Source organism: Ascaphus truei, chromosome 16, assembly GCF_040206685.1.
Source record: "Ascaphus truei isolate aAscTru1 chromosome 16, aAscTru1.hap1, whole genome shotgun sequence".
NCBI classification, from domain to species: domain Eukaryota; kingdom Metazoa; phylum Chordata; class Amphibia; order Anura; family Ascaphidae; genus Ascaphus; species Ascaphus truei.
The window spans coordinates 49,924,501-49,947,469 of record NC_134498.1 but is presented as its reverse complement, the minus strand read 5'-3'; the positions used below and the strand labels follow the sequence as shown (position 1 = coordinate 49,947,469).

General features: G+C 48.8%; 2 protein-coding genes across 4 annotated transcripts in view; both read left to right on the top strand.

Annotated features, from left to right (window-relative positions):
* The window catches only part of ARHGEF9 (Cdc42 guanine nucleotide exchange factor 9), a 202,926-nt gene that overhangs the window by 63,592 nt on the left and 116,365 nt on the right, over positions 1-22,969 (top strand). The window contains exon 1 of one of the 3 annotated variants that reach the window (XM_075573539.1): positions 2,881-2,982. The exons of the other annotated variants lie outside the window; for them this stretch is intronic. The gene's annotated coding sequence lies outside the window, so the exon portion shown is untranslated. Of the gene's footprint in view, positions 1-2,880; positions 2,983-22,969 lie in introns of those variants that run through there. 3 annotated transcript variants of the gene reach the window in all.
* On the top strand, positions 2,225-2,862 carry LOC142467615 (uncharacterized). Its single transcript, XM_075573540.1, has one exon. The coding sequence runs from the start codon at positions 2,677-2,679 to the stop codon at positions 2,854-2,856; it is 180 nt and encodes a 59-aa protein (XP_075429655.1). The 5' UTR covers positions 2,225-2,676; the 3' UTR covers positions 2,857-2,862.

The window sequence follows — 22,969 nt, the reverse complement described above, 5'->3', positions numbered from 1 at the left end:
ACACCGTTTCTAGAATTTAACACCAAAAATGACCAATCCAATCACAAAAAGAACAGGGACTTGTTAAAATGATATATATATATATATAATATATATATAAAAAAAATTTTTTTAAGTATGTATGATTTTTAGGATGTTTTATTCTTAAAGAGGGTGACAGATCCCAACCTATTAATTCACATACAAGTGAATTCTCACTGATTCTCCAGAGAGAGGTCAGTGGGGGCACCTGATGTGAGGGAGATCTTTGGGTAATCCCACTGCCGTGTACGGTGTGCGTAAGAGGGTGACTGGCGTGGTGAAGAAGGACACTTCTTCTGCCGTGTGTTTGACATTGAAGGCATCAATTACCGACCCCCATTATGAAGCCACCGCCGTTCTTTTCCTGCCTAGGACAACATACGTGCTTTCTGTGGTTGGATTGTTTTCTGCATTGGGACACGAGCTGCTTGTAGTAAATCTGCAAACGCAGCTTTTTCATTCCTAGCGTCTGAAAGTACGGCGTCCTCTTCAGCTTCAAAAGCAGCCGGAACCAAACCTCTCTGGGCCCTATCGCACAGTGGTCTTGTTTGTTTAAATTCTATTTATTAGGTTTTGGGAAATGTTTTGCACTGACGAACCCTGAACATTCGCAGGGGACAGATCAGGGAATTGTGTGCCTGATACTTTGAGAATTCTCTGGAAAACTAGCTACATTTTATTTATAAAATGTTTTACCAGGAAGAATACATTGAGAGTTACCTCTCGTTTTCACGTGTGTCCTGGGCACATTGTAACCAGCGCTGTAACAGCGCGGGAGACCTGAGGGGACCGGGGGATTGCATTCTTGGTAATATTTGGGGAGATATCTGGCAATCTCTATACTTTGCTTAAATTATTGCAGCCGATTCAGCAATGTGTTGTTGGCCCTTTCTTATTAAGGGCTTCCCCCCCTCAGCATCATATACTGGGGCTGCAATGAATTGGAATCGAACACATTTTCCTTAAAACGTGTGGCAGCGGAATTTGGCAGCGAAGGGGTTAAGAATAGGATTTACCTTACTGCCAACACAGCATCTATCTCTCTCCCCTCTCTCTCCTTCTTCCTCCCTTTCACCTTTCTCCCTCCCTCTCTCTTTCTCTGCCCCCTCTCTGTCTCTCCTCACTGTCCCTCTGTGTCCTCTCCCCCCCCCCCTCTCTCTCTTTCTCTCACCATCTTTTCCCCCCCTCTCCTTTCACTCTCTGCCCCCTTCTGACAGGGATGGGGCTGGGTGTTTCTCAGTGGGGTCTCAGTCCTGTGGGTTTCTCTCTCTCTCTCTCTCTCTCTCTCTCTCTCTCTCTCTCTCTCTCTCTCTCTCTCTCTCGTCTCTCTCTCTCTCTCCTTCTCTCTCTCCTCTTGTCTCCCTCTCTCTCTCTCTCTCTCTCTCTCTCTCTCTCTCTCTCTCTCTCTCTCTCTCTCTCTCTCTCTCTCTCTCTCTCTCTCTCTCTCTCTCTCTCTCTCTCTCTCTCTCTCTCTCTCTCTCTCTCTCCCTTCTTGTCTTCCCTTCTTCCCATCTATCTGTTCCTCCCCCTGCCCCCCTCACTCTGCTCTTCCCCCCCCCCCTCTCACTCTCTTAGCAATGCGTTGCTGGGCCCTTCTGACAGGGATGGGGCTGAGTGTTTCTCAGTGGGGTCTCAGTCCTGTGGGTTTCACATGGGGACAGGGGAATGAAAAACATGGTACAATACTGAACGTGTGCCCGGTGTGTACTTCTGTCTGATACTTTTATTCATGCAAAAATTAGCGGCTGTATGTGGTCCCTTTTATTTATTTTTATTTTTTGACTGATAATATATTTGAAAGCTTTCCTCAGGCAGTACTGAAATACAAATGATCTCCCCCTCTCTCTCTGTCCCTCTGTGTCCTCTCTCCCTCCTCTCTCTCTCTCCTCTCTCTCTTTCTCTCTCCATCTTTCTCCCCCCTCTCGCTCTTTCACTCTCTATCCCTCCCTCTATCGCTCTTTCACCCTCCTCTCTCCCATCTCTCCCTGTCTCTCTTTCTTATATCCCCCCTTTTTCTCTCTCCCTCTCCAACTTTCTCTTTCCCTGTCTCCTCTCACCCTCTCTCTCCCCTCTCTCCCTCTTTCCTCTCTTCCTCTCCCTCTCTCTTCCTCCCTCTCCCTCTCTCTCCCACCCTCCCTCTCTCGCTCCCTCTCTCTCTCTCTCTGTGTATACACCCCCCTCCCCAGCTGATATAAAGAGATGCTCTGTATGCATTGCAGCCTCTTCCTCCTCATCATGCCCACTGCTGCCTTGGAGAGAAAAAAAAAAGGATTAATCGCCATCCTTGGTCCCAGCCCCCTGATTGACAGCTAAATCCCTTTGCCTCCTGCTTAGCATGCGTCCAACCCGCCTTGTATGACACGGCCGCTGCCTCTCTCGCACATCTGTGGAGGGCTCAGCACATGCAGAGGCTGCAAGGAATCCAATTAAAACGCAAGAGAGACACAGACACAGCAGCTCTCCTCTCCCCTTCCTTCTGCATTTCAGGTCCCAGCAGACGCGCCCCCCCTCACCCCCCAGACTCCACAAGTAGCTGGAAGAGACATCCCAAAAACCCGAGAGCTAAAGAAATTACCCAACCGAAAAGCGGGGTGAGGGGGGGGGGGGGGGGGAGAGGAGCCTTCTGCCTCCCTTCTATGCTAACATGGTGGATGTATGGACAGTTTGGGAGAGCAAAGGTTGACACCCCCAAATCTTCCAGCCCCCCGCCGCGACCACTATAATGTGTTGCATTGCACTATGACCTTGGATGTCCAAACGGTGGTGGTGTTCGCGGTGATCGTGCTCTTGCTGCTGGTGAACGTGATCCTCATGCTGTTCCTGGGCGCTCGGTGAATGGATTTCTCCTCCTGAGCTGTGGGCAGGAGACGGCGAGAGAGAGAGAGAGAGAGAGAGGGAGGATACTTTCTTACCGAGGAGGTTGCAATGCTGCTGAGCCTGGATATAGACGCGCTGTGATATGTATGACGTTGCTATATTATCTGTGCCTAAATCCCTTTTCTTGTGTCCTATTTAACCTTTTCGTTGCCAGAAGGGGCCTGCAACGCATTAAATTGGACTCGGCCACGTTACACATTTTCTACCTTTTTTTGTTAACGAATCATTCGCTTTGGCTTTGCAACGTGTGGCAGGTGCGTTTGGCAGCAATGGGGTTAAAAATAGGATTTACGTTACTGCCAACGTAGCATCCCTATTTCGTTCTCCCTCTCGCTTCGCCACCATCTCTCTTTTCCCTACCCTGTCTCCTCTCCCCCTCTCTCTCCCCCTCTCTTCTTCTCCCCCCTCCCCTCTCTCTCACCCTCTCTCCCCCACCTCCATCTCTCTTCCTCTATCTCACCCCCTCTCTCTCCCCCTCTATCTTCCTCTCTTTCTCCCCCCACCCCTCCCTCTTTCTCTATCTACCCCTCTGCCCCCTCTTTTCTCCTCTCTTCCATCTCTCTCTCCCCTCTTGTCTTCCTCTCTCTCTCTCTCTCCTCTTGTCTTCCTCTCTTCCCCTCTCTGTTCCTCCCCCTGCCCCCCTCACTCTGCTCCTATCCCCCCCACCCCCTTCCCTCTCTGTTCCTCCCCCTGCCCCCCTCACTCTGCTCCTATCCCCCCCACCCCCTTCCCTCCGCTCTTATCCCCCCCACCCCCTTCCCTCTCTGTTCCTCCCCCTGCCCCCTCACTCTGCTCCTATCCCCCCCCCACCCCCTTCCCTCTCTGTTCCTCCCCCTGCACCCCTCACTCCGCTCTTATCCCCCCCACCCCCTTCCCTCTCTGTTCTTCCCCCTGCCCCCCTCACTCTGCTCTTCCCCCCCTGTCACTCTCTTAGCAATGCGTTGCTGGGCCCTTCTGACAGGGATGGGGCTGAGTGTTTCTCAGTGGGGTCTCAGTCCTGTGGGTTTCACATGGGGACCGGGGAATGAAAAACATGGTACTGTACAATACTGAACGTTTGCCCGGTGTGCACTTCTGTCTGATACTTTTATTCATGCAAAAATTAGCGACTGTATGTGGTCCCTTTTATTTGGACTGATAATATATTTGAAAGCTTTCCTCAGGCAGTACTGAAATACAAATGATGAGTACTAAGTATTAATGCAGGTAAAGATCAGGAGGGGGGAGGAAGAGGTCCGTGACCAGGAAGGGAAAGGAAGATGGTAACCCCCTATACCCCCCAGATACGGTCCTAAAGACAGTAGTGAGGAATACAAGAGACATGCAAGAGGGTTAATATAGGACAACAATTGCTGGAAATATGAGGGAGTGCTTCTTTACTGGCAGGGTGGTGGATTTGTGGATCCGCCTCCCGGCACAGGTGGTATGGGGTGATACGGTAAGGGAATTTCATACATGCTTGGGACAGATATAAGGCAAAATCCTAAGAAAGGATCAATTAGGGTCTGAGGTTTTACAGCAGAAAGTGGGTGGACTCACAGTCGATGTTTCTATGTAACGAACGGTGAGAACTAGTGGCGGTGCTGAGAAGAGAGACGCGGGGAAAGGTGTCGCTTCTTTTCATGGAACGACAAGGAGCCACCAAGCTTAAAAAGAGGCGTTTGTGTGGAAATTTGCAGCCAGCGGTTCTGAATTCCTCGCCAGTCGCGGAGCGGCGCTGGAGTCTTGTGATAAAGAGCGGTTGTGTTTTATCAGCTGAAGGTGCTGGCCTCGCGGGCTTTTCTGTAGGGAAGCGGTGCCGGGTTTTTATCTTGGGCTCGGTGCATGGAGCGAGGGCACAACGTCTGTGACTGGAATCCACAATGCAATTCGTAGCAATTCCCCCATTTTCTGTACCTTTGTATTGTTAATGAGGCAAAGACGGGTGGGGGAGCCGTGCTGGTCCTGTGTTCCATGTAGTAACAAAGGAGGGAGAGGGAGTAGAGGTGTGATACCTTTTATTGGGCCAACAAGCAGTTGATACGTTACAAGCTTCCAACCTCTCAGGGTCCTTCATCAGGTTTTACCCCGACCCCGAGAGGTTGGAAGCTTGTAACAGATCAACTACTTGTTGGTCCAATAAAAGGTATCACACCCCGTACTCCCTCTCCCTGCTCTGTTACTACTACTATTAATGATGCTCTCTGGTGCAGGCCGGTTGTGTTGGCTTTTTGAATGGACTGAATGTGAATATATACTGGTGTAGGTGTAACGTTTGCCATTAATTAATCACACGCGCATTGATATGTGTGAGGTATATAAATATATGTGTATATACTACAAGAGTTCAAAAAAACTTGCACGAAGACATATACTGTGGACAAATATATATCATGGTGGCTGTATGGATACAAACGTGCTGTGTGTATGTATGTGTATGTATGTATATATGTATGTATATATATATGTGTGTGTATGTGTGTATATATATATATATATATATATATGTGTGTGTATATATATATGTATATGTGTGTGTATATATAATATATATATATATATATATATATATATATATATATATATATATATATATATATATATCCTACCCAGCCTAGAAATATTTCAAAGCAAGTATAGACCAACCTCACACTGATGATGCCCATCAAGGTTGAAACATGTCTGTGAGTGGTCTGTACTTGCTTTGCTAATCCCATGCTGTGTTTAAAAGCTGTGTGAATGGCGATGCATCAGATTAAATGGGCTCCATGTGAATGGATATTCCAGGCAAAAGGTGACACATTGTGTGCTCATTTGCATGTCATTTCCCAGAATGCCTTGCTGCAGTGGAAACACTGTATGCTGGGTGATAATGGTTGAAAGGCAGGGTTGCAGACCTGTCTAAGACATGTGAATGTGCTCACAAGTGATACTCTTTATTGGCTATATATATATATATATATATATATATATATATATATATATATATATTATACATTTATATATACATTTATTTTTTTATTCACTGCAGGAGTTTAGTTACCATCATGACTATATATGATTTGATGTTCTCAGTATGCTAAGGGAACGGTAACAGAGAGCCTGGGGTTGGTTGCTTTCCTTTGAACTGTAAGCACAGATATATTTTGCATTAAAACCTTTCTGATACACGCCACTCATTCTATGTCTGATGTAAGAGCAACGGTGGCGCACGGTGGCACACGGTGACACACGGTGGGTGCCATGTTCCCGGCTGGGCCACTCTCCGCTGGTCTCTGCTACTTCACACGGACACCGGCAGTTTCACCTTCACTTGGTTTATATTGATTTTCCTGAAAATTAAGTACTAAATTAAATATGATGAGCTGTATCCAAGGGTGAGAACCAGGGACCGTCTTTTGTACGTGGGATGCGGCTAGTAAGAGGCCCCGGCTGCTGGGCGAGGAGTAATCGGGGCGGTGTTGTATTTTCCCGGTTGGGGTTTGGAAGGAAAGGCCTGATGTGGGAGGCTGTTTCATGCTTCTTTCCCCCTCGCACCAGATCTGCGGTCATTTCACATTCAGCCAGGGCTTCGGGTTTGGTATCTGGCTGTAGCCATGGCAATAACTTGCCAACCACCTGATCTAAAAGTGTGCAACAGAACGACATTGCTGCATTCCCTGCTACTGCGCACATGGCGTTATTCCGGCAGCATACGCGCCGCGCCGCAGGTTCACCGGACTAATAAGGGAACATTTTTAAGAAGTGGCCGAGGCCATACATGGGGTTGTCGCTCCCTTGAACACGGTGGACGATGGCTTGCCGGTGCCACGGCAAATGGGTCCTTTGCCGTTAGGAAGAGAAGGTCACCAGGGGCTCTCTGGCTACGTGCTTCTTGCTCAGGTGTCCGAGACAAAGGCTAAGCGGTCTTAAGACCAGGCAAACTGGTAGCTGGGCAGATTTTGGGTAGACGGCGTAAGCATTGTACTGGGCAGAAAGTATATTCTAAGGGACCTGGAAGTGTAAGGAGAATGTCAGTGTCATTATACAAGGGAACTAAAACACCCCAATATTCCATAGTGTGTCACAGATACATAGATTTCAGGGTCCCAAGGCCTCAACTCTGGGAATTTTGGAGCAAACAAATATTTAATTGGAATGGAAGACTCTCAATACCAAGGAGTGAAGAGTTTTGTGTATTGATGTTGGGGTTTATTCTTGAGTGACTGGGACGTAGGCAGTGGTGCATCAAGCAAACGTGACGCTTCACTGCCGGAGAGGCGCGGTAATGCATTGTAGGCCGCTCTGACCATGAACGGGTTAAATAAAGCAGCCGTTGATGTGTACATGCTGAAATAGAAAGCAAAGCGGAGTATGACCGTCCAATAATACAAAGCTTCGAAAAGACACCCTTGTAGTGAGGCTCGCCCTTACAGGCCCCACGCGCGGGTCGGGGGACTTTTGGATTGCATGAACTTGTCTGGCACTCACATCGGGTGCTCCGTGAAGAAAGAGGCTGCATATAAGCACGCGTGGCCCCATTGCTGGGCGTGTGGCCCCATTGCTGGGCGTGTGGCCCCATTGCTGGGCGTGTGGCCCCATTGCTGGGCGTGTGGCCCCATTGCTGGGCGTGTGGCCCCATTGCTGGGCGTGTGGCCCCATGGCTGGGCGTGTGGCCCCATTGCTGGGCGTGTGGCCCCATTGCTGGGCGTGTGGCCCCATGGCTGGGCGTGTGGCCCCATGGCTGGGCGTGTGGCCCCATGGCTGGGCGTGTGGCCCCATTGCTGGGCGTGTGGCCGCCCGAAACATAACTACTTTGTTTTATTTCAAAAACACAAATATAGGTTTTTATTGACCAGTCTGTAACTCCACGTCATTTTTAAACTCAAATGAATTTAATTGATAAAGTGTCTCTGTCTTTGCATAAATATCTTATAAGCGTCTCTGTAACGGGATCCGTAGGGCTGTGCGCTAATGCTTAACGAGTTGGGTAAGGGTGCAGTATGATACTATATTCAGCCCCTGCTCGGCACCATTATACAGCGCCCTGATTTTGTATCTAGGGTGTGGATATTGTTTCCCATTTATACCTGTGATAAAGCAGTAAGGGACAAGCAGCCGGGAAAATGACGCCCCTATTTCATACGAAGTGAAGAGGTTACCCGGTGCTGGGGGCGCCACTTGGCACAGACTTTCCTTCCAGTCCCAGAGTAACGATCCTCACGGGACAGGGAGAAAATTCCATATAGTGTAGTATGTGAAAAACGCTTAAAAAGGCGCTCATGTTGTATAAGGCAGGGATGCGCACACAGGCGGGCGCAAGATATTTTAAGGGGGACGCGGGTGACCCCGGGAGCGGTGGCAGGGGAGAACGGCAGCAGAGGAGTTGGACGGCGGGAGCGAAGGAGGGCGGCAGGGCAGGACGGTCAGGGAGGAGCGCGCCCCAGCGGTCTGACCTGAAAGTCTTCACTGATTTCTGGTGTCTGCCGCAGCTCCACTCCCGCCGTCATCCTCTCGCACACTCCTCCACCTCCCCCGAAGCCAGGTAGGCATTGTTGAGGGGGTGAGAGGAGGAGGACAACAACGAGGAGATGAGAGATGAGGCGTGGGAATGAAAGAGATGAGGAGAGGGGGTGAGAGGAGGAGGAGGAAGGGGTGAAAGGAGGAGGAGGAGGTTGGCGATGAGAGACGAGGAGTGGGAATGAAAGAGATGAGGAGAGGGGGTGAGAGGAGGAGGAGGAGGAGGAGGAGATGAGAGGAGGAGGAAGGGGTGAAAGGAGGAGGCGATGAGAGACGAGGAGTGGGAATGAAAGATGAGGAGTGGGGGTGAGAGAAATAAATTGCAGTGAGTATTATCTTATAGTACTACACTGATTTATTTATTTTGCTGTTTCTAAAAATGTTGAAAGATGTAAGTATTTTTACGTATTTGTATTCACATTTATGCTCTATACAGATAAAGGGTTTGTTTTTTTCATGTGATTTTGGATTACATCAGGCACGACTAATATCGTGGGAAGGGAGGCTCGACGTAAAACGTTTGCTCACCCCTGGGTACACTCGCATGCTGTATTGCTGCATTCACGTTGTATTAGGTACACTCACACTCACACTCACAAACAGGCTCTCCATGGAAAGCACTTATAAAGACCATGTGATAGAAAAGATTCCAGATACAGTGTATTTAGTATGCTGATATATTTTAAACAAATGCGACAGTAAGATCCAAACACACAAGAAGTGGTTATTAATTCCACAGTGAGTGTTAGCCGCCTCTCCCAGCGAGAGTCCTTGTCGGTCGCCGTGGCGACCCGTCACCCTCCCGGTCCCCGCATTATGTCACCTAAGTGACACGGGTGCACTTTAGAACTTTTCAACCAACGCGTTTCACCACTAATTGACTTCCTCTTGGGTCTCTTAAATGAACCAGAAATGTTCTAGCGTACAGGGAATACAGACTCGCAATGTGTTGAATACGGGGCTTAGTAAAACCTTTATGTCAGCGGGCCGACTATTCTTTCATTTTTTTGTTAATGATCATTTGTTAAAGTCCTTTTCATGTTTCTTACAGTAAATCTTTCTTTTTCTGTTAAGGCTGTAGCACCCCAGAGACGTCTGTTTCTATATTCAGAGACTTGAGACCAGTTTTAAATGGCTGCCATTTCCTCTGTATGTATATTTTAATTTATATAGTGTCAACAATGTACTGTATGCATCGCTTTACAAAAGAGACAAAGCAATACAGGGAATTATAACACAAAACGTGCAACAAACATAAAATCACAGATAATAGCAATGGAAATACCTTCCCCGGAGAGCTTACAATCTAATGGATGTTAGGAGACTTACAGAGACAGTAGGTGAAGAAGTACGGGCAGTAGATGGTAGCGCCGACCATGGTGGGCGATAAGTGCCACTGTGCGTGTGGGGCAGCAGCCACGAGTCCAGACTATTGAAAAGTTTAGGTGTGCGTTGACGTGTGACTTGAAGGTGGGGAGAGAAGGTGTTTGGCCTATACGGAATGTGAGGGCATCCCACGGGTAAGGGAAGAAAGGTTTAAGGCGAGAGAGAGCAGCAAAGGTGAAAGTGGTGGAAAGGAGGCAGTTATGAGCGGAGCGGAGGGCACGGGCAGAGGCACAGCGAGGAATGAAAGTTGATATTTAGGGAAAAGGAGCGGCTCAGTGAGTAAAGGCACTGACTGGCACTGAGAGTTTGAGGCAGGGGAGCCTGGTTCAATTCCCGGCGTCGGCTCCTTGTGACCTTGGGCAAGTCACTTTATCTCCCTGTGCCTCAGGCACCAAAAACATAGATTGTAAGCTCTGCGGGGCAGGGACCTGTGCCTGCAAAAATGTCTCTGTAAAGCGCTATGTAAAACTAGCAGCGCTATACACGAACATATTATTATTTAGGGAGGAGCAGGTGAGTGGAGAACGTTTAAAATAAGGAGAACTTTGGAGGTGATCTGAAACTTGATGGGAAGCCAGGAGAGGGCTTTTAAAGAGGCAATCCAAGACTACTTTCCTCCGAATTAGGTGCCAGTAGCAGCTCTCCTCGGCTACCAGGGTTCACAATATGGCCGCTGTTTAAAGATCTTGGGCTCTGCGGACCAATAGGAAGCCGTGTGTCTTCCTATTGGTCCATGTGATGCGAGAGTTTTAAACTTTAAAGCCCAGCTGGCTCAGCCAGAGCAGCAACCGGCACCTACTTGGGAGGTCTGTATCTCCGGAAGCAGGGGGTCCCCAGAGCTGAGATTAAGGGGGTTCCGCTCCGGAGAACCCCTGCTTCAATTTTATCTAAAAGAAATTGGCAAAAACATTTGCTGTCATGGATTGCCCCTTTACGGAGGCGATGAGCAGGCACTGTTCTGGGAGAAAGTGGTTCTAGCTGTGGAATTTTGGACATATTGCAAAGGCGAAAGTCTCGAGGCAGGGAGGCCTGTCAGCAGTATGTTACAAGAACCCAGACTAGAGAGGATAAGGGCGTGCATTAAAAAGTTTTAGCAGCAGCGTGACCAAGGAAAGGGGGGATCTTGACCATGTTACGGAGGAAAATGCAACAAGTTTTAGACAGGGCATGCATGTGAATGGAGAGGTCAGGTGTCACACCTAGGAACATGCTTTGGTGACAGGTTATTGGTTTTTTTTTTGTACTGTTGTGGAATAGGGGAATATTGGGCCAGGTTTAGGAGATATGAGGAACTCGCATTACGCTCAGTGATGGAGGGGCACCATCCATGAGGATATAGCCAAGAAGAAGCCTTCAGAGACGTGTAACTGGATTGCAGGTGTAATATTGGGAGTGGATGGATATATGGGAGTGTCATCTGTGTAGAGGTGATGCCCAAAGCCCAAGAGAGAGGAGAAGAGGTCCCAGAACAGAGCCGTGGAGTGCCCCAATAAACAGATTAACGTGCAATAAAGATGTCCGCAGTTGAAGCTGACATGAAGTGGTGGGAGATGTATGAGGAGAACCAGGATAGTGCTGTGTATTGGATACCAAGAGAGTGAGGAAACTGAAGGAGCAGAGAGTGGTCAAGGCTAAAACCTAAAGCAGCCGAGATATCCATGTGGATAAGTAGGGACAAACGATTGTGGAATTTTGCTTCTTGGAGATCACGGTGTGGTGATGGCAGTGTCCGTCTCTGGAGGAGTAATAGGCCGGCAATATAAAATACTTATTTTCTAATCCCGAGTTGGAACAAAAATGTCTAATTTTGGAAGTGTTTTCATTTTCTTTGTTTTGCTACTTTAACCCGTTCAGCTCCAGAGTGGCGCACAATCGGGGTTGCAACCTTCTACTGAAGGCTAACCCGGAGATGAATGTAAAAAAAATTATCTTACCGGCGGCGGCGGCGGCCTCTCCCGGCATTCTCCTGCATCTCCCAATGCAACTCCTATGAACATGGTGGCGTCAAATGGCAACGGGACGCAACGTGACGTCACAACGTTGTCACGGCAACATGACGCCACGTAGCGTCATGATGTCACGTAGCATCCCGTCTTCACAGGACACAGTGACATCACGTTGCGTCCCAGTTTCGTGGCAATGCGGCATCAGTTGACGCTGTGCAGCCATATTGACGGGAGATGCCGCCGCCCGCGCAGAGATTAACGTGCTAAGCCCGCAGCTCGGAGATACGTGGCGAAAACCCAGAGTCTCTGGGTCAAACCCGGAGTGGTCACAACCCTGCCCACAATGCATTGTAAAGTTATGTGAGGGTGGAGGAGCTTCTCATCATACGTGTTCCGCGAGCAGAGGTACGAGGGTGCCATGTTACTACGGTTTCAAGGAGATGTGTGCAGCTCTTGTGCCGAGCTGAAACCTGTTGCCATGGCAATCTGCATCTCCCTACAGACAGAGAAGCACAAGGTAGCTCAAAGCCACGAGCTCGTCCCAGCATCTGCACAGGGAGGGGGGGTGCAGGGGGTGCAGGGGGTGCAACTCTGCCATTCTGGGGGTTACACATCCAGCTCCAAAATCTGCTGATTTGGCTAAAAATGTACGCAAAAATGGCTACGAGTGTCTCCGAGTCTCAAGCTGTTCTGCATTGATTTTGCCTTTGGAGAATTTGTGTGAGGTTATATGGAGAATTGAATGAGTCGCAGAGGGAGTTATAGGGAGTGGTGTATAGTGTAATAGGAGGAGTTATAGGGAGTGGTATATAGTGTAATAGGAGGAGTTATAGGGAGTGGTGTATAGTGTAATAAGAGTAGTTATAGGGAGTGGTGTATAGTGTAATAGGAGGGGTTATAGGGAGTGGTGTATTGTGTAATAGGAGGAGTGGTGTATTGTGTAATAGGAGGAGTTATAGGGAGCAGTGTAGAGTGTAATATGAGGAGTTATAGGGAGTGGTGTATAGTGTAATAGGAGGAGTGGTGTATTGTGTAATAGGAGGAGTTATAGGGAGTGGTGTATAGTGTAATAGGAGGAGCTATATGGAGTGGTGTATTGTGTAATAGGAGGAGTGGTGTATTGTGTAATAGGAGGAGTTATAGGGAGTAGTGTAGAGTGTAATAGGAGGAGTTATAGGGAGCGGTTATATGGAGTAATTGAAGGAGTTATAGGGAGTTGTTATATGTGGTTATAGGAGGAGTTGTAGGAAGCAGTTATATGGGGTGATAGGAAGTATTAATTAGCAGTTATGTAGGGCAATAGAATGAGTAATTGATGGCATTATAGACTGGTTATACAGAGCAGTAGTATGATATAGAGGAGGAGTTATATGGAGCATTTTGTATGAGCAATAGTAAGAGTTAAGTAATAGTATTAAGGAGTGGTTATGTGCAGCAATAGGGGATTTACAATGGAGCATAATAACAGGAGTTGTAGGGAGTAGTCATGTGGAGTCATTCTAGGAGTTGTAGGGAGCGGTTATATGTAGTGATAGGAATGGTTAACGATGGAGTTACACAATGAGATAATATAATGACAAGTATTAGTTTCTGCTGCTCCATCGTTATTTTCTCCATGTTGTATGTATTCGTAAAAACCTCGCTGCATAGTCTGGGGAAAAAATAAGTGAACAAATATTGACAGCTTGAAAGATATCCATATATTTCTATACCATTATAACTGGGTTGAGCAATGACCAAGACCCAATGTAATGAAGAAATGTTTATTGCAAGAACATCATGAACTAAAATATCCAGCCACACGTTTTATATCAGTGGTTTTCAAAGTGTTGGGGGATTAATGAACCCTATAACTATAGTGTCAAATTCTAGGGAACCCCAACCCTCTCTAATAGCGTGTCTAAGTTCAGATGCATTGTAAAGAACCCCAACCCTCTCTAATAGCGCGTCTGAGATCAGATGCATTGTAAGGAACCTCAACCCTCTCTAATAGCGCGTCTGAGATCAGATGCATTGTAAGGAACCCCGACCCTCTCTAATAGCGCGTCTGAGATCAGATGCATTGTAAGGAACCCCGACCCTCTCTAATAGCGTGTATGAGATCAGATGCATTGTAAGGAACCGCGATCCTCTCTAATAGCGCGTCTGAGATCAGATGCATTGTAAGGAACCCCGACCCTCTCTAATAGCGTGTATGAGATCAGATGCATTGTAAGGAACCGCGATCCTCTCTAATAGCGCGTCTGAGATCAGATGCATTGTAAGGAACCCCGACCCTCTCTAATAGCGCGTCTGAGATCAGATGCATTGTAAGGAACCGCGATCCTCTCTAATAGCGCGTCTGAGATCAGATGCACTGTAAGGAACCCCAACCCTCTCTAATAGCGTGTCTGAGATAAGATTCAGTGTAAGGAACCCCAACCCTCTCTAATAGCGCGTCTGAGATCAGATGCACTGTAAGGAACCCCAACCCTCTCTAATATCGTGTCTGAGATAAGATGCAGTGTAAGGAACCCCAACCCTCTCTAATAGCGCGTCTGAGATCAAATGCAGTGTAAGGAACCCCAACCCTCTCTAATAGCGCGTGTAGGGATGCCCGGGGAACTCGGGGGTTCTTAGGAATCCTAGTTGAAAAACACTGATGTATATGATCGTCTGCCACATGCTGTTTCCCAGCTTTCGGTTCTGGTGCTAATCCCCCTTTGCTACCTGACGACAGGTCTGCGTCACTTTATGGAGGAGTGTGACACAGACCCCTCCGGGGTCCCACCGCATTCACGCTGGTTTTGCTCCATGCGTTCACCTCTCTTGTAGTGTCTAAATGCTCTCTTTTGAGTGCCCTCTCCTCCTGCCTCACAGCGTGAATTCGCTGCCAGCCGACTCTGTGAGGCCGGGGTCTGGGTGTGATGGAGCTGGACACTGTATTTTCTCCATCTCAGGAAATCTGTCCTCCCTTATTCCGAACCGCATAGATTTCTGCTGTGGTGTGTTTGAGGTCGCACTATTGTTACCTTCCGACAGTCCTGTTATGTCCTGGTATGTCCTGTTTTTATACAATTTACAATGTCCGGCTTCTCTGTTCTGTGCCGAGGTTCCATAGTTGGAAATGTACAGTGTGTGTATAACAAAGCAACATTGTAACAGAGGGAGCGTGTGCCCCTCACTGACCCTCCTACCACACACTGCTTAACAAATGAAGCCCCTGTATTGTAATATATTCAATAGTCTGCAATAAGATGCACAGAACAATTCTGCCTCTGTGGCCCTTTATATGTAGCATATTGATGCAAATTAACCTTTTCTGTGCCAGAATGCACCGTTGACTAAAGCAGCAATTTATATATACATAGAGATGAAGGCGTTATTAATGTCATCCTTTTTTATTTCGTTTTAGCGCCGATTCCCCTGACATCCAAGAATATATTGGCCCATTGGACACACAATGTCGGCAGGGTCACCGTTGCCTCCAGCGGACAATAGAAAGTCTCGACATTGGGAGATGACGTCGCGACTTTCTGTTGCTCTGGCAGCCATGTTTTTTTTTTGTAGTCTAATCATAATCAGCAATTTCCACTCGGGAAGTGAGAGCGCCCTGGAGGTCGGGAGACCACGCTCTGGTCCAAAGGGTTCCGTTCGTTAAAAAAAAAAAAGTCGTATTTGGGGGGGAATGCTCCTTTTAAGAGGCACTCCCACGGCAGGGGGTCTCCGGAGCTGAACCCCGTCAATTTCAGCTTGGAGGACCCCATGCTTCCCGAGAAACTTACTTTGGAAGGGGGTACCAGTGACACCCCAGGCAGGGCTATTGAAATGGCGGCTTCAGTTGTCCCGCCTCCTGCCAGCCAATAGGACGCCGTGACGTCATCCTTTGCGGCTTCCTATTGGCCCACGTGACCAGGACATTTAAACTGCGCAGTGATACTGGCACCAATTACGGAGGTACAGTAAGTGTCTCGGGAGGCGGGGGCTGAAATGATTGGAGCTCCGCTCTGGAGACCCCCTGCTTCCTACCTACTACAAATAAAAGATAAGGCGTGGCCAAGAGCGCAGCTCTAAATCTAAACGCCAAGGGTTCCACGTGGGAGAACTAATAATAATATGTTTGTGTTTTGTCGCTGAAAGAATTTGCATTGAAAATACAGCACGAAAACAGGACATTTACACATCCTGGCAGCGTGATACCGCAGTGACCGGGATTGCAGATTGTAAGAATGATTAATCTTATACTATATTAGTGAAAGCACTGTATGTTTGCCTGCCTGCCTGCATGCATGCATGCATGCCTGCTGGATGTCCGGTGTCCCTAGGGGAAATCTGATTGGTCCCTTGGCCCGCCCCCGCACACCTCTCATTGGCCTGAGGCGGAGTGACGGGCCAAAGGACACACAGGGACACACACACACACACACAGGGACACACACACACAGGGACACACACACACACACAATGACAGACACACACACACACACACTGTTACCTACATTAGCGGGGCTCACAGTTAGCAGCACCCGCGCGCACCTCCTCCTCTCCCCGTGTCTCCCGCGTTTTCACCCCGACCCCCCCTCCCCCGGCGCAGCTACATTCAGCGGGACACACACACACTATTATTACCCCTTCAGCGCCCCCCCCCCCCTCCCCCGGCGCTGCTACAGTCAGCGGGACACACACACTATTATTACCCCTTCAGCGCCCCCCCCCCCACCCAGTGTCAGCGGCCGTGCGAGACCCCCCCTCTATATCTCCCACCTCTCCCCCCCCCACACATATACATGCCCCCCCCTCACCGGCGCTACAACTCACCCCCTCCCCGGCGGGGGAACAGCCAGTGGCCAGGCAGCCTGCCTCGCGGCGCCGAGTGCCCAAGATGGCGGCGCCCGGGACACAGCTGGGGAGCGGCCACAACACGCTGCCTCCCGCCTCAGATCCACGTGGGACCTGCCGGATGGGTGAGTGAGCGGCCTTCACCTCCCCTCCACCCCCCCTTCACCTCCCCTCCACCCCCCCTCCCCTCCAGTGTCAGTGTCTCCCCGATACCCCCCCCCCCCGGCGCCGCTACAGTCAGCGGGGGAGCGAGCGAGCGCCCGGGACACAGCGGGAGAGCGGCCCACAACACGCTGCCTCCCGCCTCAGATCCACGTGGGACCTGCCGGACGGGTGAGTGAGCGGCCTTCACCACCCCTCACCCCCCATCACCTCCCCTCACCCCCCATCACCTCCCCTCACCCCCTTTCACCTCCCCTCACTCCACTTCTCCCTTCCACCCCCCTTCACCTCCCCATTTACCTCCCCCCCCTCCACCCCCCCTTCACCTCCCCTCCACCCCCCCCTTCACCTCCCCTCCACCTCCCCTCCACCCCCCCTCCCTTCCACCCCCCCTCCCTTCCACCCCCCCCTTCACCTCCCTTCCACTCCCCCCCCTTCACCTCCCCTCCACCTCCCCTCCACCCTTCACCCCTTCACCTCCCCTCCACCCCCCCTTCCCACCGCCCCCCCCCCTTCCCACCGCCTCCCCCCCCCTTCCCACCGCCTCCCCCCCCTTCCCACCGCCTCCCCCCCTTCCCACCGCCTCCCCTCCCCCTTCCCACCGCCTCCCCCCCCTTCCCACCGCCCCCCCCCCTTCCCCACCGCCTCCCCCCCTTCCCCACCGCCTCCCCCCCCTTCCCACCGCCTCCCCCCCCTTCCCACCGCCTCCCCCCCTTCACACCGCCTCCCCCCCTTCACACCGCCTCCCCCCCTTCACACCGCCTCCCACCCCCCTTTCCCACCGCCTCCCACCCCCCCTTCCCACCGCCTCCCACCCCCCCTTCCCACCGCCTCCCACCCCCCCTTCCCACCGCCTCCCACCCCCCCTTCCCACCGCCTCCCACCCCCCCTTCCCACCGCCTCCCCCCCCTTCCCACCGCCTCCCTCCCCCCCTTCCCACCCCCCCCTTCCCACCGCCTCCCACCCCCCTTCACACCGCCTCCCACCCCCCCTTCCCACCGCCTCCCACCACCCCTTCCCACCGCCTCCCACCCCCCCTTCCCACCGCCTCCCACCCCCCCTTCCCACCGCCTCCCACCCCCCCTTCCCACCGCCTCCCACCCCCCCTTCCCACCGCCCAGCTCGCGCATGTCAGCACGTCCTGAACAGCAATACCGGCTCCCTACCTGTACCGAAGCTGTGCGCAAGCGGGGAGACTATAGAGCCTGTTACACGTGTTATTTACATCAGTTCTGCACGTATATGACGATTGCAGTATAGTACATGCATCGATAAGTGGGGGAAAGGTAGTGCTTCACTTTAAGTACATTTTCGCTTTACATACATGCTCCGGTCCCATTGCGTACGTTAATGCGGGGTATGCCTGTATATTACACGCTCCGGTCCCATTGCGTATGTTAATGCGGGGTATGCCTGTATATTACACGCTCCGGTCCCATTGCGTATGTTAATGCGGGGTATGCCTGTATATTACACGCTCCGGTCCCATTGCGTATGTTAATGCGGGGTATGCCTGTAGTTCAGTATTAGGTGACACCTTCATTATTTGGACTAAGAATAGATTTTATAAGACAAGTTTTAAAGCTGTCCCCTCTCTTCGTCAGGTCAGCGATACTGACTTACAGAGCGAAAGTTAAACTTTAGTTTTAAGTGACGTCGCTGGCGACAAGGCCAGTGACGTCACAAAGGGGTCGGGCAGCGCTCTCTGATTGGTTTAGAGACAGTCACATCTGGTGACTGTCTCTAAAAAATAAAATTTACCAGGTTTCAAAATTTTTGGTCGCTCCATCGCGCTTACGACGGAGTCAATGGATTTGTTTTGGAGCGACGTTGCGCCGCCGGCACTATAAGCGCAGCCTTAGGCAGATGATGCAGAGGAGAGAATTAATAAACCGACACGGCAATGAATAGATAAAAGGGACATTAAATAGGAATATTAAACCATTCACTGATAGAAGAACCTGCAGTGCTGTTAGGGATGGGGTTATATATAGAATATGTACACATAGGTTGATAAATTGATAAGGGAGCCCCAGCAGCTGGATTGTGTGTGTGTGTGTGTGTGTGTGTGTGTATGTATGTATATATATATATATATATATATATATATATATATATATATATATATATATATATATATATATATATATATATATATATATATATATATATATATATATATATGTGTGTGTGTGTGTTCAATGTGACGAAAAGAGAGGCTGAAAAACACTGTTTTACGATAATCCCTAGAGGCCGGTGTAATTTATTCCAGGGAGGCTGCTTTTTTAGGCCACGACATGTGAGAAGAATAGAGAAACGGCACAAAAATATGAAAACAAGGTCGAAGAGAAAGTGTTGTTTTTATTAGAGCAGCAGGGGACGCATATATTCAAGCCATAGACAAGTGAAGGCGCTTTCCCATGAAACACCTTTACCATTTGCCCCATAGGGGGTTATTCATTAAACTGCGATAGTGCCCAGGAGGACATTATCGCTTGGAACCTTCCTTCGACATCAGCGGGAGGTTCTGTACAATAGTGCCCCAACAGGCACTATTGCAGTTTAATGAATAGTTCTCATATTTGTAATCCTGCCCACTGAGGGTTATATTTGACATGTACTAATAAAGTCCCACGTTTTCTGTATCACATATGATGCGTAACTTGTAAGTCACAGTTCCCGGATTTTGCCAGGAAATTGGGATTGAATAAACCATTTGTTTGGCCTGTAATATACAGACTGTTACACATCCCGCTGCACTATACAGAAAGTGGGAAGAGTATGAGGTTTATTTCCTTTTTACATTTTTTATTAAACCACCTACTTTCATTTTTATCAGAGTAAATAAGATAAAGAGAGGTAAGAAGATAAAGAAATTAGTGCTAAAGATTAGCCCTGGGAGTCAGGGATATGGAGAACAATCCATCAAATGAATGTCTCTCTGCGATATCATCCTGGATGGCCCTCCGCCGACTTAAACTCAACATGGCTAAAACAGAGCTCCTCATACTTCCTCCCAAACCTGGCCCTACTACCTCCTTCCACATTACTGTTGGAACTACGATCATTCACCCAGTAGCCCAAGCACGCTGCCTAGGGGTCACACGCGACTCCTCTCTCACATTCGCCCCTCACATTCAAAACATATCTAAAACCTGTCTCTTTTTCCTCCGCAATATAACAAAGATACGCCCTTTCCTCTGTTACTCGACTGCTAAAACTCTGACTCGGCCCTCATTCTCTCCCGTCTTGATTACTGTAACCTCCTGCTGTCCGGCCTTCCTGCCTCTCACCTGTCTCCTCTACAATCTATCCTAAACGCTGCTGCCAGAATCGCTCTACTCTTTCCTAGATCTGTCTCAGCGTCTCCCCTGCTCAAATCCCTCTCCTGGCTTCCTATCATACATACAAAGCAGCCGAAAGGGTAAACCGCTCACATTTCCAACCCGGTGGGCGTGTCCCTTTTATATAGGTCCATTCCTAGGATATACAGAGATATAGTTACATAGTATATGAGGTTGATAAGACATGCGTCCATCAAGTTCAACCTGTGTTACATTTAGACGACAGATACTTTATCCTATATCCGTACATACAGTATGTGGGACCAGAGGAAGGCAAACACCCCCCAGTGACATATCATCCAATGATATCTCATAAGGGGAAAAATAAATTTCTTCCTGACTCCAAATATTGGCAATCGGATTACTCCCTGGATCAGCGTCCTTCCCATGTTACTTATTTGGTATATCCCTGTATACCTGAACCCTGTTAGTTTCAGCTCCACGGACCCTACTTCCGGAGAGACTTACCTCCGCAGTAGGTGCTGGTAGCTGCTCTGGCTCAGCAGGGTTTTCAAGTTTGAAGCTCCCGCGTCACATGGGCCAATAGGAAGCCACACCGATGATGTCACAGCTTCCTATTGGCCCTTAGGCCGGGAAATATCTGAAGGGCGGCCATATTGTCATCTCTGGTAACCGAGGAGAGCAGCTACCGGCTGCACCTACTTCAGAAGTGATTATCTCCGGAAGCAGGGGGTCCTCGTAGCTGAAATTAATGGAGTTCGCCTCCGGAGACCCCCTGCTTCAACTATATAAAGACATTCGCCAAAAAATCTGCCCCCTGGGATTTCTTCTTTAAAAGACACTGAGGACAAGATTCACAAAGCTCGGTTACAATGAAGCTCGTGGCGTAAACCCAAAACAGGGACTCACACTATGCTCTCCGAGCTAACGTGCTCTCTTCAAAGCTAATTATATGCAAACAAAGCGGTTTGTTATTGCAGCATAACAATGAGTTATCTTCCAATAACATTATATTAAGTAGAGGAGAGGGAAACAATGCTGGGAAAATGACTACGTTACTTAAATCATACTTACCTGTGGTGTTACACCCATGCAGAACCTGTCAAACCCTATTTCAGGGACTGGATAGAAGTAACGACAAGTTAAGCTATGACTTAAATAATGTAACATTAAGTAACCCATGTTAATCTTAAAGCTGCAATTCAGTCTTTTTTTTTTTTTTATTTATTTTTTTTACTTCAATAGTTTCATGTGTGCAATCTCGAATTACCTAAAGAACTGTATAGCTGCCAGTCAATTCGTTCTCCATGTATTGATAGTCGAAATTTGGTGACATAATTAGTGAAGGGATCTGTTTATATTCTGCTTGTCTGCCAGTGGAAGCTCATGAATATTCATGAGCACTCCTGCACTGACATGTGCTAGAGGGAGGGCAGGGCTGACAAAGGGGTGTGCCAGGGCTTGTGACAGGACATGAAGGGGCAGTGCCTTAGCAAATGGCTGTTAAAATAGAATACATGAAAATTGGTCTTTAAAAGTTGTTTTTTTAAAAACAGAAAATGCTAAAAGTATTTTTTCTTACTACAGAACTGATTTATTAAAAAAAAACACACATGCAGGATATTGACTGAACTGCAGCTTTAAGAGACTTAAAGAGAAAATCCAAGCCGGTTTTCATTCCATTCATTTTTTTTTATACATAGGCTGGAAGCAGGGGGTCCCCGGAGCTGAACCCCGTTACTTTCATCTCCGGGGACCCCCTGCTTCCGGAGATACAGACCTCAGCAGTAGGTGCTGGTAGCTGCTTTAAAGTTTAAAGCTCCCGCGTCACATGGACCAATAGGAAGTCGCACTAGATGACATCACAGCTTCCTATTGGCTCGCTGGGCCCGGCAGCTCTGAAAAGGAAACTTATAGTGAACCTTTGAGGGCTCCCGGCACCCCGTTCTGAGGTCTGTATCTCCGTAAGTAGGAGGTTCCCGGAGCTGAAATTAACGTGGTTCAGCTCCGGAGACCCCCTGCTTCAATCCTATATTAAAAAAAAAAAAAAAAGAAATAAGGAGAAGTGGATAGGTGATGCTATAATTCTTCATTTGCATATGATTTGCATGTCATTATCATTAATGCCCAGTAACGCCATGCGCTTTGCGAGAGAAAATGGTTTAACGCTATGTTATTGTCCTTGATTATAAACCATTAGTCTTAATGTAACTTAACGTCACGTTAAGTCCACATTAAATGATTTTATGGATCTTTGGGAATCTGGACTAAAGGGTTTTATTCTATGCACATCGACGTGGATGTTTTCATCTTAAAATCCCTGCTGGAGTCTAAGGGGATGTTCGGCCCTAAATGTCTGGTTTGGCATATATAACATTTCCCCCTTATTGCAAATCTATAGATGTTATTGGACTGAGTCCTATGTGGTTAAAGGGGTAATTCACTGTACTCTGGATTTGCCAAACGACCAAAAGGCCCCATTCAAGTTCACACGGGTTTGGGACCGCTCTGGGGTGTATTGAACTCACCCTAACTGTGTTTATTGTGTATAAGGTGCATGGAGTAGAAATTGTACTTCTGTTACCCGTGTCTTCTTTCAAAACAAAACCCGTGTGTGGCGGGAAGACCTCCTACTGCAGGGGTGGCCAACTCCAGTCCGTATGTGCCACGAACAGATCAAGTTTTTCTTCGACTGAGCCACTGATTGAGCCACCTGTGCTGAAGCAGGGATATCCTGGAACTTGACTTGTTGATGGCGCTTGTGTGCTGGAGTTGGCCGCCCGTGTCCCGCGGGTAGCATATAAATGCGTGGAGGTTTAGTGATGACCTAGTTACAATGTATCCGTTGATATTTTGGGATTTAGTAACCTGGCCTCTACCAACCTCCCAAAATACTCAGCTTTGCAGCCCGCCGTCTACCTGAGATTCCAGTGTCCATTTAACGTGGGGATTGTAGCACGGTCAGCCGCGGGCATT

What these genes read in the sequence shown, in the direction of transcription:
- LOC142467615 (XM_075573540.1), top strand. Translation starts at nt 2,677, where the DNA reads ATGGACAGTTTGGGAGAGCAAAGGTTGACACCCCCAAATCTTCCAGCC.